At 46.2% G+C, this 20212-nt stretch overlaps 2 protein-coding genes across 3 annotated transcripts; one reads left to right on the forward strand and one right to left on the reverse strand.

The window, feature by feature from the left end:
- The first annotated feature begins 785 nt into the window (after positions 1 to 785).
- Positions 786 to 16917, forward strand: LOC117581122 (protein singed). 2 transcript variants are annotated; one of them, XM_034268048.1, is made up of 7 exons: positions 786 to 1386; positions 11570 to 11841; positions 12774 to 13194; positions 13258 to 13827; positions 13896 to 14144; positions 14220 to 14313; positions 16893 to 16917. In XM_034268048.1, exons 2-6 carry the CDS (start codon positions 11601 to 11603, stop codon positions 14311 to 14313), a joined length of 1575 nt encoding a protein of 524 aa, XP_034123939.1. In that variant the 5' UTR covers positions 786 to 1386; positions 11570 to 11600; the 3' UTR covers positions 16893 to 16917. The 2 variants fall into 2 exon arrangements, with proteins under 2 accessions (XP_034123939.1, XP_034123938.1); XM_034268047.1 differs by lacking the exon at positions 16893 to 16917 and having other exon boundaries at positions 14220 to 15280.
- A 1742-nt stretch (positions 16918 to 18659) lies between these two features.
- On the reverse strand, positions 18660 to 19613 carry LOC117581149 (protein arginine N-methyltransferase 1-like). The gene is made up of 2 exons (XM_034268081.1): positions 19427 to 19613; positions 18660 to 19351 (listed from the first exon to the last, which is right to left on the reverse strand). Exons 1-2 carry the CDS (start codon positions 19609 to 19611, stop codon positions 18742 to 18744), a joined length of 795 nt encoding a protein of 264 aa, XP_034123972.1. The 5' UTR covers positions 19612 to 19613; the 3' UTR covers positions 18660 to 18741.
- Between the last annotated feature and the right edge of the window lie 599 nt (positions 19614 to 20212).

Raw genomic sequence — 20212 nt, forward strand, 5'->3', positions numbered from 1 at the left:
TGTAAACCAAGCTGCGTGGCGACAAAGACGCGTCGTTTGGGTGGCCAGCACGAGCAGCAGCATCAGCCACCAGCCACCATCCGGCCACCCCCTTCTAGGTCCCGATACGTCCAGCAATTAAATATAAAATATAAAAGCAATGCACTTAAGTTATGCACATTTCCTTTGTCCATGCACCGTTACGATTTCAAATATCGCGCGAAAGTTAACAGTCGCTTTGCACTGTTCATTAGCAGTGGTATGTTAAGGTTAAGACTGCTCTCCCTCTCTCTCGTTGTTTCTCTGTTGCTCAGTCTCTCGGCTCTCTCTATGGCTGGTTATAAAATCGGCCAGATTTACATTTCTGCCGCTGCACTCAGCTACCAGATAGGCCACACGACCTGTGTTGCCCAATCGGCTATTTCCCGTGAGATCTAGCTGTTTTCAAAATCGCATGCGGTAGAATATTGAAATCAGCTGGCAGTGAAATTTTCCGATTTAATTGGTTCGGTGTGTTATGGATTATGTTCAGCTTATTTATTGGGTTAGCATTTTGGTTATTTTGGCTGTTGTGTTTATAGTTTATAAGTAAAAGTGCATCCCTACCAAAATGTAAAAGTGCGATAAAGTGGCGAGGCAATATGCCAAACAAAAATGTAAAAATTTCCTACATTTTGGTGGACCATGGCAGTAAATGGCTATTTCCAGCCCATCGGCTTGCTAACAAAGAGCGCGGCCTCTGGCGGGAAACCGCAACACTGCCAGCACTGGTGGGCCACTACAAATAGCATGGACTGGCTCGCAACGGGTTTCATTTCAAGTTCAAAGCTAGTCGTGAGCGTTTCCAATACGGAGCTTCCATTGTGTTGCGCGCATGCGTCCCTCTCTCTCAGTCAATTTGAAATCGTGAAAAATCCTTCTGCCATACCACCAACACACACGCACACAAACGCGCAGACACTTACATACGCAGCATCGACAATTCTGTCACTGCGAAGAAAAAGCAAATTAATAAATAAACGCTGCCTGTGATTTGTTTACGTTTTTTTTTCTTGATTTTTTGTATTGTGCGAGTGTGAGCTCACGAATCCGGAGAGACAACAGCCTGGAAGTGAATAAATAAGAAGAAGGGTGTGGACAGACAGACACAAACGCAGGAACGCACGAAAAGTCCCACACACACATACACACGGAACACACACGCGCAAGCAGACCGACCGGCAAAAAGCAGCCGAAAAAGAGAAACGACAAAGAGAGTGCAAAAAATAGAAAAAGGTCGCTCGGCGCCGGCTCTTTCCCCCCAAGGATAATCGAATCAAGCGAATCGGTAACAAGTCGGTAATTAAGCCGGAATCAAGATCATCAGATCAACAGCCAGGAGGAGACCAGCCAGGAGCCACAAAGAAAGTAAGTGGAATTCCTTTTCAACAGCGGGCCATGCCCAAAGATGGCCAAAACTACTCTCTCGCTCTCTCAGTCGTGTTTCCCCCACCACACCACACCCCACCACACTCAACTCCACTCCACTCCACACCGCTCCACCCTGTCGACATCTTGTGTAAATTAGACAGCAGAGGCTTCGCTGCCGAGACTGCTCCATTTCCAGGTGTAAGCAGAGTAGGCAGTAAGCAGTGTGTCTCTCGGACTGCTTTGCCCTGATCTACTCTGCTCCGCTCTGCGCGCCTCTTAAAAGTCATAAAATCTATGGCAGTCGTCGGTTTGCTTCTCTGCGCCTCTTTTTGCGCCTGCTTCGCTTTACGGTTTCCCAACTCCCTCCCTCTGCTCACTGCTGTTTGTACGCTTTAGTGGCTCCCCCAGAGGCAAGCTTCACCTTGCTTTAGCTGTGGCTGGTGCTAGTGCTGCTGCTGCTGTGGCATTGTCTTGTGGCAGCTCTGCCACTGCCTCCTCACGCTTATTTTTCCAACCGGCTTTTGGCTGGCTAATTGCCTTGACATTGGCATTCAATGCCTTTTGGCTCCCTCTTTATCTCTTTCCGTCTCTGTCTCTCTCCTCCAACTCTTTTTGCGTGCTCTTTGGGCTCTCTCTCTTGCTCTCTAGACTCGTTTCAATCATTCAAGTTCCAACTATAAACAGACATAAACACGCAGTCACCTTGCCACCAGCCCCCTTTCTGTCCCGCTACACCCCGTTGTCTTAATCTATGCTTGCTTCTTCTCCTCTCTCTATAACTGTTATTTTCGTCTTAAGTTTCTTTCTTTCGCGGCGGCTGTTGTTGTTGCTCTTGTTTATGTTTTCTCCTGTTTTCATTTCTTTGTTCTATGCACACGAAATTCGCCTGCGTGTGTATGTATCCGCTATTCCTGTCAATCGGTCCCTGGATGCGCGCAGGGCGTGTGCTTTATTAGACAGAACAGAGCGAATCGTCCCCCGACTGCGGGCAGCGACGCTGACGCCAACGCCGACGCCCCAGCATTTTACCTCTGTGGCTGCTGCACAGTGGGCTATATTTTGAGACTGGCAAACTGATCAAAATGCTGAGCAGAAAACAAATTGAGTTCAACAGTGCAGCTGCTCCACCCAAACAAATTGTAGTTAATGTTTTTGATAAAAATAATATTTTATGGCTGATAAGAACCTGCTATTTTGTCTATTGTGTGTACCCAAACAAGCGTTCCAAGAGTATAAATATTTTGATAAATTATTGAACTTTTTGCAGTGACATGGGAGTAGAAGCAGTTTGCGATATTTGCCAATATGGGAAAATGCAATTAAATCTGTCTGAAAATATGTCTGCCAACTCTCCCTCCTCTGCCTTCGAATCGGCCTAAAGGCCCATGGTGTTTTCCTTTTGTTTTGTGTGCGTTTGTGTTTCTGCTTCATCACCCATTCTTCTGTCGTGTCCCGCCCCTACCCGCTGTCCTTTGCGGCCCTGCCCAGCCCTGCCCTACCCCACCCATCGAATGGGCAAATCAATAATTTTCAATGAGGATTTTGCATTTTACGCCGGTCGCAGGCGGCATTAATTAGTATGCCAGGAGCGGAATGCACATTGAAGAGGGAGAATGATACGTCCGTGCACACATATACAAATACAATATGCAGCCATATACAGACAACTGAGTCACGTCTCTTTATCTACCTCTTCCCGTCTTTGTCTCTGCCTGCGACTCTGCCTGTCTGTTGGTTCTTTTTATTTTGGGTCTCGGTGATTCGTCTTATGCGGCAGGGGGCGGTGAAGGAGTGTGGTGTGGTATGGTATGGGGCAATCGAATGCTTCCGTTGCGCATCGCCGGAAATCAGGTACACTGTCAATGACACCTCCCGCTCCCGTAGCCGCCCTTGTTCCACCACCTACACCCTCCACCATCTTCATCTCTCCACCACCTTCGCTCGCTGCCATGCAACCCGCACTCCACCCCAAAACTGTGCGCAAAATTTTGCTGCTGCTGTCCGCTGCCTGCTGCTGAAGCCATTGTTTGCTGCGAGAGCGTCTGCTCAAGACAAGTACACTGAGCGCAAAAATGGCAACAGTACTGCAAACAATCTGCTCGTGTTTCGAGATTTATATATAATTTAATTGTAAATTGTCAATTTACAGCATATTGCAGTATTATGCTATATTTTGTTCCAGACTTACAGCCACAAATGTTTGTTGTTTTTGTGGTTCACATTTTTCCCGTAAGTGCAGTGCTGTGTGATATGCCATCATATGGTGGCAGTACACCCCCGTCTTCAGTCAGCACTCATCCCTGGCACTTTGTCTGCTTACATACATATGTGGGAGCATATGTACATTGTACATATTGTATATACATATGTACATATCTGTCGTCGGTTGCATCTGCTGCTGCTGTTGCTGTCTCCTGTCCTTGAACGCACTTTATGCACAGCAGTTCCCCCTCATGTGGATAATGCGTCGGTCTGGTGCGATATATTTATATGGAATGCCGTTTATCAAGTCAAACTATTTATATCCCGCCTATGAAAATATATTCCTTTTATATTTATATTTATATTTGCCCAACAATAGAGTTTACATTCCTTTTGTTTGGTTTGCAAGTGTTGTTGTCCTATCGCTCTTTTCTACTTAAATGTTGGCCCTCTCTCGTATCTTTGGCTGAGTCACAGTCGTTCAGGCGTTGCTCCTTTTTTTTTGGTTTTTGACTGGGTTTCGCTTTCAACGAACAGGACCAGGCCCTGTCCGGTTGTGTCCTGCCCTGCCCTCACTTGCTGCGTCATGATTCATGCCTGCTGTGGCTGTTGCTGTTGCTGCTGCTGCTGCTGCTGCGTTTCCTGCCAACCAAAACGCACACACACTTACACTTATGGGGAATGTATATATATATCAATGCATTATCAATGCAAATGAGTTGGGTATTGGGTATAGATTGTGGCACTTCTCCTACATATGTACATATGTGGCGCCGACTGACTTTCGTCGCTGCTGGGTTGGAGTTGCCTCCTTTTTGGTTCTTACATATACAAACAATTGATATGCTCTCATCTGGGCATGGGTTGGGGCATCCAATCTGGTACTGGAAGCGTGACTGTGGTGGGTTCAATGCTCTTTTGGAGAGCATATCATCATCAACGTTTCCGTTCGACCGCCGATAAAAAGGCCAAGCCATAAAGTATATGGAAATAAACTGAGAAATTATCACAAAAAAATATAAATAAAAGAAGCGGCAGGAAAACTCTTTTTTTTTCCACAGATATCGAGAGGCGCGCTTTAAGTGGCCTTTGTAGTTGGAGGAGGGGTTTAGTGAGGGGAGAGTGTTGCTGCAAACGCATTTAGGAGGCAGGCGGCGCATGCCACACACACAGACAATTGCTGGTTTCGGTTGATAAACTTGTTGCAGCCACAGCGGAGCAGCCAAACCGCAACCAGATGCCAAAGATGCTTTTGGGTGAAGTGAGACTCCTCGGGACACAGGACAGCAGAGTGTGTGGCACCTCCACTCTGGTATTTTTGATATTCAACTGGTCCGGCTGGTTGTCAAGTGAGACATAAACGCCATAAAAGACAGGCCCAGGCCAGGCCTGGGACATCGTCTTGAGAGCCGCTACCGTCCAACTCTACGCCGTACTTTCGCAAACGATAGACAACTGGCAAATTTCCTCCGGAGAGTAACTGGGAATGGGTATCCTCCCTCTTTGAAGACACGAATTTACGAGTGGAATGGGCAGAATTCTGCCCAAGGGGAATTCCTTTTTTTCTATCCTACAAAATTTGAGGGAACAACTTAACGTTGGAAGTGGAGAAGTCTGGGTACACTATGAGAAAAAAAAAGCTTAGGTAAAAATATATTTAAAAGAAATGTAAATTATATTTCCATCATATAGGAAAATTCCTATTAATACATATTAAACACTTTCAAGCTATGTTTTTTGTACTTATACATTTTTGATATCTTAGCTCTCTAAGGCTTGGCTCCAAATGAATCTCAATTTTCGTAATACTCAATCGATTTAATCGGCCATTGCTCTTCGTGCACTTTTTCTCTTCATTCTTTGGTGGAGCGAATTTCTTGAGAATGGTTATTATGTGCAATTCTCCGAGAATATGGAAATGGGGTAGGGGTACAGCAGAAATCCAAAATGGAAATGGGAACCAAAAGCTCAATCCATGTTTGATTCTGAACTGACTGTCTGATGTGTTCTCTGAATTAAATTGGGGAGCTTCGTTTCTTGTGCTTAACTTAATTCAATCTGACAGCAATGCTGCCTGCCTCTTTCACAATACTCCTCCTAAACATTCTCCTACGTTTTTCTTATGTTTTTCCAGAGCGCTGCGCGCCTGTGGTCATTTTTTCAGAAATCTATGCGGCGGCGCGGCAGCTGCTATGCAATTTTCTTTGACTCCAATGTGGAGTCCACTCCACCACTCACAATATTTATGCGCATTGTTATTATGTATTGAAAATGCGAACAAATTATTAATGTGCATTCCGTTCGTGGTACAGGGAGGGAGGTTGGGGCACACGACTCACCATGACCGTGCGGATGGTTACCATTTTCCCCCATTTGACTTTCCCGCGCTATCTGGCCGCTGCCGCTGCTGCTGTTGGCGTCCATATAATTGGCGCATAAATCATTTTACCAGCTTTGGCCAAGAGCAGAGCACACTGCTCCGAGCAGCGGTAATTTCAGTGTTGCCACAACAACAGCGAGCGATCGAGCGGGGCGATCGAAGACCGTTAACTGTTTTCAGTGCTTGAGATACATTTATATCTATGTCTACCCATACGCAGATGGTTATTATATGGTTCGGATCATCGGTATTGTGGCGGAGTGGTGGTGCGTTCAATAAACCAAACATCATCTTAATTGTAGACTATCCCAACCCACCCATAGCTCGCCTCCTCCCCATAATCCCCGATTGGAATGAAAAACCCGAAACCGTTTTGTCTCCGTCTCCTCATCTTCTTTCGTTTCGTTTCGTCTCTTTTTTTTCGTGGCTTTCATTGATTTCTCTATTTGAAATCATTTCATTATTGATTTTTATTTTTTGATTGCTTTGCCCGTCGCTCAACTGTAAATTGCACGAGGGGGGCTGGGATCGGATCGGTGACCGGCGATCGGCGATCGATCGCGCCTACATCGTAAAATTTTGGGGGGATTCCGTTTGAACAGCAGCCAGCCAGCTTCGTCTTCAGCTTCTCATCTTCATCAACGTCAGCCAACATTTACATGACAAATAGCAGAAATAAAAGAAGGCAAAACTTTCAGCGAATACTCTCGAACGACAGCCAGCCAGAGCTCTTCTAACGGTTATTTTTTTGGCAAACTTCCAAAGCATTAGCAAAACAGCAACAACACCAACTTACACTCTGCTGTCGCCCTAGAGATCTTGAGCTAGAGATGGCAAAATGTCACGACTGTTGCACATTGAAAAAATTGTACACCTAAAGAGCGACTAATTGACGTAGCTTAGCAATTGAGTTGGTTTTAGTTTTTAGCAATGTCTTGGGCCATCGTGATATCGTGCTCATTTTTGTGCCTGCGTCCATCCCTAATTTTCCCATCATCTCATCTCCCTTGTTGTCTCCTCCGTGGGTGTGCATACATATGTGTGTGTGTGTCTCGCTCGAACTTTTACTTTTTAAGCTGACTTCGGTCTTTGTCACCGCTTCTCTGAATTTGTCTGTCTGCGGCCTCTCTTCGTTTCGCTTTGGCTGGCCACTGGGCTGGCGGCAGACTAAAAATTGGTCGCGTAATAATTGATTACTGCACTTGTTTTGGCGCTTTCTAAAATGCAAAAGAAAAGCTCTCTACCGCCGTGGCGACGATGGGGTAATTATAAAACAATTGGAAAGGCGACTCCCGCCCCATTGGATGGATGACTAGATGGCTGGATGACAAATGATCGCCAGTTAAAGCCACAGCAAGGCAGTTGATTTTATTGTTAATTGAGTTGTGCGGTTTCTGTGGCTATTTACTGCTGCTGTTGCAGCTGCTTCTGCAGCAGTTGTTGAAGCTCTTTTAAGGCTTCATTAGCTGCAGTTACAACTGGTCGATTGCCATAGAATGAGATCTGGAATACCCAAGTAATAGCGCCATGTTCGATCTTAACCTGCATGGCCTCCTCTCGGACTTCATTCCACAGGGCGCTAAACTTTTGATACTACGCTTACTACCCGTATTTGCCCCCCCACAGCACACGATGGAAATTCGTATGTAAATTCCGTAAACCGCAAAGAAAGTTGTTTTCTTTTGTTTACATTTTTGCGACCGCAAAATGTTTTATAAATAACGAGCTCGAGACAAGGCCTTGTCGTCTCAAAGAGAGGTTGGGGTAGTAAGGGGGGGAAATGCTCTTTGCATTTCACATTTCACTATGCCACATCTCAAGTATCTGCAGCTCTCTGGCATCTCTCCATCATCATCAGTCTGTTGCGCCGCATTCTTGACATCCATAAAAAATCTTCAACACGATGCACACAATGCAACGCTTGAGAGCGCGTGCGCGCGTGCGTTCGTTAGTTCGTTCGTTGGCAGCGGCAGAACGCGCGGCATGGGACGGTGACGGGGTGACGGCGTCAGAAGCAGAAAACGAGAAAGAAAGAAGACAAAGGCCATGCCTGCCGAAGTTTGGATACCCTTGCGGTTCAAGCGTGCCAATAGTGTCGCCTATAATTTTATTTACATTTAGGGGCATTTTTCTGTTAGGTGTGCCAATGGTTATATGCTTTTTTTTTTTGCGAAAGTGTTTCCTTCCTAGGCAAATCTGCAAAAACAGAGATGTTGCAGTGGCAGCCAGAGAACAGAAATACAGCAGGTGCTTGTGGACTGTGGACTTTGCACAAAATGTTTCCATTCTGCTGTCAGAGGAGCTGCTCGCTCGCTCAAGCTTCAAGTCGGACGGTAGAGAGTGAGCGAGAGAGGAGGCCCCGCCGACTAATGTCTTGTTAGACCATTGTACACTAGTGTGTGTGTATTTTAAGAACGCTGAGGCTTTTGTGTGCCTGTGTGTGTGTGCTGCTCCATTTGCTGCATTACAGTAAAATATACCGTATGTTGCAACATATTTGTGCCTCTGAATCCTCCACAGTTGTTGCCAATGCTGTTTTGAAAAATCAGACTCTGAATATCTTTGTAAAAATGCTGCAACATCAGCAGCGTGCACCGCTGAAATTGGCCAAAAACAAAAGAATCCTCCCACCACAACAGTCATCCAGGCGTCCAGAAAAGACAGCCAAAGCTTGCAGCGTAACGTTTTAAAAGATCTCATGCATATTTTTGTTTTGGTCAGGGAGTAACTGAAATAAAATTAACCGCTTCTTAATTGTGCCTTCAAATCGAAATTTTCAATTAAAACCATGACCTTTTGAGTCCCATTGAGCAGCACCGACTGATTTAACCGCAAGTTTGTCTGCATGCATAGAAATGTAAATATGTGTGTATGTGTGTACATACTGTGTCTGCTTGTGAGGTGCAAATAGTAAACTACTTTCAGCTGTGTGTTGAGCATCATAATAAATCGAATCGAAATCTTGAGCAGAAGTTGAGCGTCTGCAGCTGCAGCTCTGAGCTTAGTGATCTGTGTTCGCATTGTTTCGAGTGCGACTGCGTTTATCAGTGGGTACCGTTATCATTAACAAGCCACCAGAAGCCAGCCGCCGCGTCTGTGGTAGTGACGGCAGCGCGCACGCATGAGAGCGAAACACACGCAAAATAAAATCAGGTTGTACGTTGCCGTCAGTGTGGAGAGTGGAGAAAGAGGGAAAGAGGGGGGAACGGCGCATTTGGTGAAAGGTGCGCTGGATGCGATAAAGCGCTTCCATCATATTTTACATTTTCGTAATTTGCTAAAAGCACACACCACACACACACACTCGTGCATACCTGAGCACAATCTCACGCACATGTAGTCGCAGTTGTAGTGATGTGTGCGTGTGCAATTTCATTTAATTAGATTGCGTTTTAATAATGCCACCACAAAAAAAGGAGGAGAGAGAGAAGAAAGAGATAAAAATATATATGTGATCATATTTGCTTGTGTGTGTGTGTGTGTGTGTGAGACTGATATTGATAGTGTAATTTAATTGATTTGCGAGCAGAGCAGAGCAGCGCAGAGGAAGAAATAGCAACGGCAGAGTAACAGCTTCTTGACCAAGCATTGGGACATCTTGCCGGGGACGGACTGCTTGCATTTGTTCCGCTTGCCTGCCAGACCATTTGCAGTAATTGGCACTGCTTGCTGCTGCTAGTGCAACGGTGCCTGGGCTAACTGTTTGTTTTGTCTTTCCTTCTTTCGCTCATTCTTTCTCTCTTTCTCTTACTCACTCTGTTTGTCTATTTGAGTAAGTATCTCTCCTAATTGCTTGAGGACGCCTGTAGTCTCGGGCCTAACTGATTCTGTTGACAGCTGACGTTTTGACTCTTTACATACCCCGCCCCCTGCCCCCAAGGAGTTGTATGCATAATTAATTGTGATTTGTGTGGAAATCGTCTCTTAAGTGTCTAACAATTAATTTTCCAGCGAACATGTTCGAAATCGCATTTAACATGAAAATGAATTATGAAACGTTGTTGGGTCGGGAACGGGTTGGTGCTGTTGGGAGGTTAGCTGACCCATGCACCTGCTCATCGATGGGTTAAAGCTGACGCAGCAGTGGACAGTGGAAAGTGTGGGGTGGGGTGGCGGAGCAAGAGACACACGAGTAGGCGACACTCGTAATGCGACAATCATTTTGTTTCGTTTTCATTTTCGTTTTCGCTTACCATTTCGTTTTTTGATGGTAATCTGGCATCTGCGATTTGCCTCTGTAGGTGCCAACGCCCCGTGGGATGTCCATTCCGTCCCATTTTGTTTATTAATTTTGTATGCTTTTATGCCAGGAGCCAACGCCTAGAAAATGGAAACAGAAATGGAGGAGTCGCCGTCGCCGTTGTCAGTCACGCTTTGTATCCTCTCCCTTTTTGAGAAATTAGAATGCAAAATCCAACAGAACAGTTCTTCCGCCCACACAAACAAACGCACACACACACACACACTCGTTCCACACCTAGTTAGGCTCTTCCTTTTCTCCATTCCACTCCCCTCCTTTCCACTCCTTTTATTTTATTTATTGCCTGCGCCTGCCTTGGCCGCCATCTTTTTATGGTATGTAGTAGTATTTGTTGCTGTTGTTGTTCGTTTGTTCTGTTCTTAATTTATGTTTAGCGTTACTTTTTGTGGCTTTATCGCCGGCGCTTGTGGCTGCTGACTCATCCGCCGTGGCGATTTATAAGCTCTGATTAGCAGGCACGCGTGCTGCTGCCGCGTCACGCTAATGAGTTGTTGCTTTTGGTGGTGCTGCTGCTGCACCTCTGCAATCATCTCGTGCCATTTTGCACACACACACACACACACTCACCTGTGATAGACACTCCTCTCAATTATTATCTGATGGCATCTTTTGTCGCCTCACTCCTGTGAGTCTCTTGACACTCTCCAAGACATGTGGTGCCATCTCCTTTTGTCCCACACTTCAGGCACTCAAAATCAACGATCTCGTGTCATCTCCTTTCTTCCTAAACACCTGCGTATTCTCTCTCTCTCTCTCTCGATATGCAAATGTAATTGCGTCTATCGATAGACTGTTGATTGAATTTGAATTCAATTTGGAATTTATTGAAGCACGAAAAGAAGTTGAAGCAACAGCACGATGAAGCATGATGAAGAAGAAGAAGTAGGAGGTGCTGAAGCGGGGATCAGCGACATGTGTCGCCATGTAATGCAAATGTTATCTGCATTTCCTGTTGCACTGCAGCATGGATCGACATTGAAATGAATGGCAGAATTTGTACAGGCAAAGGCAGGCAAATCTCGACAGCACTGGCAGTCGTCGCAGTCGTCGTCGCCTCCGACCATTTGGCATGCATGGAGCACACATGGAAATGGCAGACAGAGCCCCTGACAGCCAGTCAAGACAACACATAAATCTTGCACGCACACAACTTACGGTGGAGCCAAGCCTGTCTCTCTCTCTCTCTCTCGCTCTCTAAAGTCCATTCCTCCATTCCTTCTCTCTGTGGCCAAAAATGGTCATCAATCAAGTGGAAAGGGGTGGAGGGTGGTAGTATAGTTTTTACATAATTAAACATATCATAATCAATGTTTTCCGCTCTTCGCGTCTCCTTGCAGGCATCGACGACGACGACGGCGGCCTAACCACATGGCACCAATAAGCACCATGAACGGCCAGAGCCTGGTCCAGGGTCAGGTCTGTGAGCTGGGACACAGCAACGGGGACATCATATCACAGAATCAACAGAAGGGCTGGTGGACCATCGGTCTGATCAATGGCCAGCACAAGTACATGACTGCCGAGACTTTTGGCTTCAAGTTGAATGCGAATGGAGCCAGTCTGAAGAAGAAGCAGCTGTGGACCCTCGAACCCTCCAACACCGGTGAAAGTGAGTACAAAAAATCATTGCCCGATCACCGATCGATAATTGCCTGATCGATGGCAATCGGCCAAGAACGCGCGTCGCTTATCTATCGATCCAACAAATGAGTCAGCAAGGAGTAATTTTTCCTACAGCAAGCAGCAAGTTTGTTGCCAATTTGCCACCTGCCACAGCTAGCTAGCAGCTCTCCTCATTAGCTGCCACACTTTGCATCATTTGTTAGCCATAATCACTAGCATCTGCCCACAGTGAGTGGCATTTGTGGTCAGAGGGTATAGAAAATTCGGCACGCTCCGTATACTTATTATTTCGAATGTTGTCCGTGGCTTGCAGCATAAATCATTGGCTGCCACATGGAGAAACAATTCCGGTTGCTGAACTAATTTGACGTGCAACAAAAGAAAACAAAGCGCCTCACGAATTTGGCATCATTTATCAAGTCAGCAGGGGCAGAAGAGCAGCTCTTGAAATTGGATTTGGAATTGCATTTGGCTTTAGCTTTGGCTTTAGCTTTAGCTTTGGCCTGTGACTGTGGCCAGCAATTACAATTAAAGTCGGGATTGCAACTGGTTTTGTGGCTGCCGCCGCTGGTTCGTGGCAATTAATAAAGATTTTCTATAATGCCAGAGAGCCATAAGTCAGCTGTGGCGGCATGCATGTGAGCAACAACCATTAAAAAAGCAACCAAACAAATTGAAAATCTTTCCTTTTGCCACGTTTGGGTATTGGCTAAATGGCTTAATAGTTACAGCGAAACAAATCGATATGACCTGACCCCCCAGTACATAGCTCCCCTATGGAAGCCACAAGAGGTTGATTTCTGCAAAAAGAATATATATTTAGACAGCGAAAAGTTGTTGATTTATAAAGCTGCGAACTCTGTTTTGTGTTCAATCTCTTATAGATTCAATAAATAATATTGCCTCATCCCTTGACAGGTATTATCTACTTACGATCTCATCTGAACAAGTACCTATCGGTCGATCAGTTTGGCAATGTGCTGTGCGAGAGCGAGGAGCGGGATGCGGGCAGCCGTTTCCAGATCAGCATCAGTGAGGATGGCAGCGGCCGTTGGGCGCTGAAGAACGAGTCGCGCGGCTACTTTCTGGGCGGCACGCCCGACAAACTTGTCTGCACGGCCAAGACGCCCGGTGGCGGTGAGTTCTGGACGGTCCATTTGGCCGCACGGCCGCAGGTGAATCTGCGCTCGATTGGACGCAAGCGGTTCGCACATCTGTCCGAGTCGCAGGACGAGATCCATGTGGATGCCAATATACCGTGGGGCGAGGATACGCTCTTTACTCTCGAGTTCCGTGCCGATGAGGGTGGCCGCTATGCCTTGCACACGTGCAACAATAAGTGAGTGGCCAATCCACAATCCCGAAAGGATCTGCTTATCAATGCTCTACTTCCCCTCCACAGATATCTGAATGCCAATGGCAAGCTGCAGGTTTTGTGCAACGATGATTGCCTGTTCAGTGCCGAATATCATGGCGGACATTTGGCATTGCGTGACCGCCAGGGCCAGTACTTGTCGCCCATCGGCTCGAAGGCTGTGCTCAAGTCACGCTCCTCGACGGTGACGCGCGACGAGCTCTTCTCGCTGGAGGACTCGCTGCCTCAGGCCTCGTTCATTGCGGGCCTCAACTTGCGCTATGTGAGCGTCAAGCAGGGCGTCGATGTGACGGCCAACCAGGACGAGGTCGGCGAGAATGAGACATTCCAGCTGGAGTACGATTGGTCGGCGCATCGCTGGGCCCTGCGCACCACACAGGATCGCTACTGGTGCCTCTCCGCAGGTGGTGGCATCCAGGCCACCGGCAATCGTCGATGCGCCGATGCTTTGTTCGAGCTGATTTGGCACGGCGATGGCTCGCTCTCGTTCCGGGCCAACAATGGCAAATTTTTGGCCACCAAGCGTTCGGGCCATCTGTTCGCCACCTCCGAGTCCATTGAGGAGATAGCCAAGTTCTACTTTTACTTGATCAATCGGTGAGCAACAGCAAGACTCTGCCCCCCATTCTGACTCTGACCCATATTCATGCTCTCATTTGTTGCAGGCCCATTTTGGTGCTGAAGTGCGAGCAGGGATTCGTCGGCTATCGCACGCCCGGCAACCTCAAGCTCGAGTGCAATAAGGCCACGTACGAGACCATTCTGGTGGAGCGCGCCCAGAAGGGGCTCGTTCATTTGAAGGCGCACAGCGGCAAGTACTGGCGCATCGAGGGCGAGAGCATCTCGGTGGATGCCGAGGCGCCAAGCGATGGCTTCTTCCTGGAGTTGCGTGAGCCGACCAGGATCTGCATAAGGTCAGTCAGGCCAACCATCATTCCAGCTGCTGTTCGTTTCTAATTGTCTTTTAAATTTGTCTTTTCGAATCGCAGGTCGCAGCAGGGCAAATATTTGGGCGCCACCAAGAACGGAGCATTCAAGTTGCTCGACGACGGCACCGACTCGGCCACCCAGTGGGAGTTCTAAGCGGAGGGAGAGCGAGAGCGAGAGCAAGGGCGTGTTCTATTCAGGAGACGCAACATCAGTATCACATTTCCAAACCCATGTGCTGAACGAAAGAAAGTCCAAGTCGCACAAGAAATGGATCCCAAAAAGAGAAAAGATTGCAAATTGGATTCAAAGGAGAACGAGAACGGGAATGGAGCGAGTGGAAGGAACATAACTTACGATCTACGTACATATATACATATATATATAGAGAGAGGGATTTTTTTTAAACAATCTATTTAGCTTTTTATACGTTTTATACACAAACAACAACAACAAAAAAAACAAAACAAAACAGCAATAACAAATTTTAAGCGTAAACAAAACAAAAAAGAAAAGAAGAGAAGAGAAAAAGAAAAGAAAAGAGAAAAACTTTGGTCGCGAATCCTTCCGTTCTAACCGAAATATCAGCCACTAAATTTGAAACTCAAAAGAGAAAAAAAATTCAAAAAAAAAAAAAAAACACAAAAATTATCAAAAGTTTAAAAAGACATTTTCATAACGGTTACGCAAGCACATCATATATACAACTATAAGTATATAAATATATATATTGATATATTTGATTCGTCAAAAGCTTAAAGTAAAATACAAAATATAAAAAAGGGAATGAAGAATGAAGAAATACCCCGAAGAGAGTGGGCGAGGAAGGAAGGAAGGTAAAAAGTAAATCAACACATATTCCTATAAATTTATTTATATATTTATACATACAATATTGATATGAGCAGTAGCACTCCCCCACCACCCCTCCCTCGTACACCCGGAACCCTACATCCCAGCAACCTAGCAACCTTGCAACCCAAAACCTAAACCCATGTCCCACCCCATCCATACACACACGAAACACTTCTCAAGCAAGCAATTTTATTATGCAAAACAAAATTTGTAGACATTAAGCAGTCCATCAAAAATTAATCTGTAATAAAACAAAGAAACAATTCAACAAAAACAACAAAAAAAACTCTACAATTAAATCTCCAATTACTCTGGCAAAGGCATCAATAATATATACCCCACATATACATACACTACATATATGCATATTGTATATTTATTTTGATATTTATTTTTGCGTCAACTATTTTGTAATGTTTTTCTTAATTTATTTTGCACACTTTAAACGTTTCTGAAATGGAAAACGAATTCCCCATTTAGTTGCTAAATCATAAAATGGAAATGATGTATGATACATATGAAATATATACATACCATATATATACATACTATATACAGGATCCAACAGAGAACATTTTGCTGGGTTTGCTGGTAGTTTCAATTTTGCCGCTCAGCTCAGCAGTGTGACCAATGTCTTGGATTTAGTGATAGCGCTTCGTCTTGCGGTTAATCGAAATCGAAGCAATTTGGCGGCTCGTTTTAAAAGCTAAAAAAATATCTTTATTCATTTGTTAAATTCGTTATCTTATATTTAATTAATAGGCGTGTGACTTTAAAGCTAGTTAAATATCAAGCATTGGCTTGCGAATTCTGTTTCGTCTTGGATTTGAACTCTCGCCCACATATATATCGATACATTTTTCCATAGCGCCTTTGTCACATGCCGCTGGCTGCGGAGTAAGACCGGGTATGCATGCGCTATGGTAACACTGCACAGTCAGCTGTTTGTTTGCATATGTCGGTTGAAAATTCAAATTATATATGAAAGTAAAGCATTCCTTTAGGGATCGGTTTGCCTTTTCTGAGTACTAGACTTTCACAGCATGTTCATCAAACAATTATTATTATTTGCTAAAATATTTGAGCGCAAATTATAATTGCAGGGAATTACTGACAAAAATGCAGCCCTGCACTCGATAGATTTGAACTCGATCGCGCGATTACCGCGATAACCAATTCAAATTTAAACATTTTCTATACATTTTAATTGCTTGGGAAAGTAATGTTAATTAAAGCAAACAATGACTTTACTGTGCTCCCATGGGATGTGCCATCAAAATTCCAATTCACTCAGTGACTCAACGAGCATTGCGATGCATAATAAGCCATGCAATAAGCAGAGCAGCTGCAAGCGCCTGATTGACTGACTAGCTGGCCAATGATTGGCTTCCTCAGAGGCAACGAGGACAGTGCGACAACTGCAGCTGCCACTTTACACAGGAATGGTGCCAACTGTCACAACAAGATGGAGCTCAGCCGCACACACAAGGACACACACAGCGGATGATCCCCCCAGTCATGTGGGGGATAGATTGACGTGGCACGGCAAGGCAAGGCGAGTCATTCGTTGGCGTCCAGCTGCCCCTGTTGGGCAATAATAATTCGCCAGTCATTGACAATGTCGGTGGCATAATGGCCCTCAACTGACTCTGGCCTCAGCACAGTGGACATTGCCGTGTGCTGGCACTGCAACGCCGTCGCATCGTCATTCTCGTTGACAACAGCAAAATGAGAAAGGGCGCGGACTTGGACCTGCTCCTGGACACCTACAATTGTCAGTGTCGTCTAAATGAATGAATTAAGTCAGCCATGGCCATGTGACATAACTGTAATGGGCGCCCAGACTCGGTACACGACCTGGGGACCACCTCAAGAGACAGGGAGAGAGAGAGAGAGAGAGAGAGAGTGCCAGCCAGGCATGTGGCCTGATGAGACCACATGGCCATTGCCATGGCAGCATCGCCGGTGCCACATTTGCCACATTGTTTTGCTGCTGTCATTTTCATTCTTAATTCCGTTGAACAGTAGAACCAACGCTGGTATTATTAAAATCACAGAAAACACACAGAACAGCAATTAATTTGCGTACTAGCAGAATTCCCGCTGTTTGTAGCTATTTATAGCGAAGCGCCTAAAAATGTAGCAGGAAAGCGCCAGATTGATTGAAAACTGAAGATCTGGCAGCACGGCGGATCCACTGCTGACAGGCGCTCGATCGATCGTTCCCTCTCGCTCTCTCGGCAAGTGGCAGCTGTCAAAAAATGTAAACACACATGCATGCGCACACACACACATGCATGCACATGGGTGTAGTTGTAAGTGTATGGCGCACATGGAACATTCCTGGAATATTCCATGTAAACAACAATCATCGATGCCATTGCAAATATTGAAGCAGTTCAATGCCCTCTTCGACCACTGTGCTGCATTGTTATTGCTGTTGTGATTACGTATTGCACTCGGTGCACAATGGACAGCGACGATGACAATGACGCTGGCCAAGTTATATGGCACACACGTAGGGCAGCCCACGCCCACGCCCACGCCCACGCCCACGACGATGCCATTTCCATGTCTTCCTCTCTGTCATTTTGCTGGGGCTCAAACGACTTGGCCCAGGACAATGCCGGAATGCAAATGGCACACCGACGTAGCCGTAGATGTGGCTGTGGCTGTGGCAACACGGCGCGAAAATGTAAGGGACTTATGCAATCAACGTGAGCCGTGAGCCGTGAGCCGTGAGCGCCCACAACTCGCCCGCCAATTTGTGCCAGTGCAGTGCTGGTTCTCTCTCGGCCGGCCGCCAATTAAGCAACAAAAGTGCACAGGTCCAGGCTCCATGCTCCATATCTGTGTACAGGCCAGGCGCTGGCTTGGCTTGGGCGGCCATTAAAAAGAAGCGAATGGAGCGACGTTGCGAAATGTTTGTGATGAAACGAATGGCCACGGAGTCGTGGCCGGGTGGGGTCCGTCCTCCCACGATGCTGCACATTTTGCAACAAAGTTGCCAACAGCAGCGGGGCAGCAGCCAAACGGTTTTGCCAAAGTCACAAACTTTATGGCTCCATCGCTTCGGACCGGCATCTTCCGGCACTCCACTGCATGGCACTTCGCACGGGTCCGCAGCCGCCATCTCGAGGCTTTCAATTTCCTTTTGCATTTTTATTGTTTAACAAAATGTGTGCAGAAAGACGGACGCGACTTAGGAGGGGATCGGCTGTGGCCCAACAAGTGGATGGACCTAACCCTAATGCTGCTCGTTAGCGGTAATGGGTGGCCGGGCATGTGGATGGTCTAATTTGCAAAATTGCCATCTGAGGCGTCGACTCCCACAGCAACAACAAAAACAATTTACACAATTTTCACTTAATTAGAATATATACTCGGACCGGCCCAGCTCGGCCCGCATTTAATATGTACTTGGGATTAAATGATTTATGTTCTCACAAACTCAACTTAAGCACTCCATGGGTGCATGTGTGTAGGAAAATTAATTAAGTAAATGCTTGCTCCTTGATGGATGCACCAAGAATATACGAATGTAGCTAAATAATTAAATTAAATGAAATGAAATGAAATGTTTCTCTTTCGAATAAATGTGTGCATGAAACATTGAAAATGTTCAATTGAATAGCGCTAAATGGTAGTACAAAAAAGTAAACTCTAATGGAAAAAAAGTGCAAAAAAAAATAGAGGTTTCTTTGTTGTAAATTCGAATCGGTTGGTGCTCTAGCGAGCGTGGTAGGTGCCCTGCACAGAGTAATTTCCATTGGGTCCTTCGTACTCGAGGGTAAATTCCACTTTCTGCATACGAGTGCGCTGATTGCAGCGCATCTGAGTGAATTTGCCCACGATGGTGGCTCCTACGCAGGCCTTCATCTGCGTATCCAGATAGAAAAAGGTGTGACGATGGTCGAGTGTAAAGTGCGAGTGGGTAAGGGGTACCGGTCCATTTGGGCGCATCACCAATGACTCAAACACCGTGCAGAGGGAGTGTATGGGTGCGTCTCTGACTGCTTTTAGAGTGAAGAATTGTTCACGATTGAGATCGGCCAAGGTGATCTTGTACAAGTCAAACAGGAGGATCTCCTTGAAAGTCGTGACAATGTGCTTGGACTCCAGGTAGCCCAGCACTGGGCGCTTCATCTCGATCTTCTGCAAATTCCTATTACCCATTGTGGCCTTTATCAAGTTGTGGGTGGTCTCCCACGACACGCTGTCCTGCACGGCGCCAATTGAGACGCGCAAGATGTAGGGATAGATGATGCCGCCCATGCGAAGAAAGCGATCACGGGCCACAATCAGGTCGGAGACCCTGCCCTGAAACACAGCCATGTCGCTGTGAGGGGGAGGACGATGGGTGAACTGTAGTGTGGAGCAGTCAATGAGTGTACGGGTGTACGAATGTACTTACTCCATCCAGGCGCAAAGTAAGATGTCGAACTGGAGGCCGGCCCACCTCATGTTGCGCGCTTCCACAGCAAATACGGTAATGCGATGAGACAATCCGCTTGCGCGAACAATGCGACGAGCTGCATTCGCATTCAAGATCGTATCTATGGCCACCACGTGGCGGGCGCCGGCCTCGATCGCAAGCATGGCAATTCCACAATTGCCGCAGAAAAGATTGAGCACATTCTGCAAATGAAAGGCGCCAATTAACATAACCTCAAACGACACAAAAACAAAAGCACAACATGGAGCACGCACCGCCCCGCGAAATATTGCAGAATCCTTCAACATAGCTTCGCCGAACATTTTCTCGCGTATTAACTGGTTGCGACGTGCGGCTAGGGCTGAATTGCGATCGTAGTGCTCCATTTGAATTACTTTCAAGTTGAACTTTATGCAAATTACAAAACAATGTGCTGGCTGCGCGCAAAACGACAACTCGCTGCTCGACAACTAGAACCAAATAGGAAGTGGGAGAAGAGAGCGCTGCCACTCGTCGATCAGCCATCGATGGGCAACGGCGAGTTCATGGTGAAATTAGTAATGAGCGAGCTGTTGTTGCTGTTGTTGCTGTTGTTGGTGTGGTGGAGTTGAGAGCATTTTCGAGCAGGGTGGCAACTCCTGGCAGAGACACACACACACAATACACATGTGTAATAAATTGCCTGTCCGTTGTTGAATTGAAACTGCCAATCCAATTAGTTGGGACTGTGCAAACAAGAGGCTGGAGCCAGCTATTGCAGCATCC

This window comes from Drosophila guanche, unplaced genomic scaffold (genome assembly GCF_900245975.1).
Source record: "Drosophila guanche unplaced genomic scaffold, DGUA_6, whole genome shotgun sequence".
In the NCBI taxonomy this organism is placed as follows: domain Eukaryota; kingdom Metazoa; phylum Arthropoda; class Insecta; order Diptera; family Drosophilidae; genus Drosophila; species Drosophila guanche.

Excerpts from the sequence above, each read along its gene's own strand:
- LOC117581122 (XM_034268048.1), top strand. The coding sequence starts at position 11,601 with ATGGCACCAATAAGCACCATGAACGGCCAGAGCCTGGTCCAGGGTCAG. Across the intron at positions 13,828-13,895 it reads TACTTTTACTTGATCAATCG|GCCCATTTTGGTGCTGAAGT; the intron begins GTGAGCAACAGC and ends CATTTGTTGCAG. Across the intron at positions 14,145-14,219 it reads CCGACCAGGATCTGCATAAG|GTCGCAGCAGGGCAAATATT; the intron begins GTCAGTCAGGCC and ends TTCGAATCGCAG.
- LOC117581149 (XM_034268081.1), bottom strand. The coding sequence starts at position 19,611 with ATGCTTGCGATCGAGGCCGGCGCCCGCCACGTGGTGGCCATAGATACG. Across the intron at positions 19,352-19,426 it reads TTACTTTGCGCCTGGATGGA|CGACATGGCTGTGTTTCAGG; the intron begins GTAAGTACATTC and ends TCCCCCTCACAG.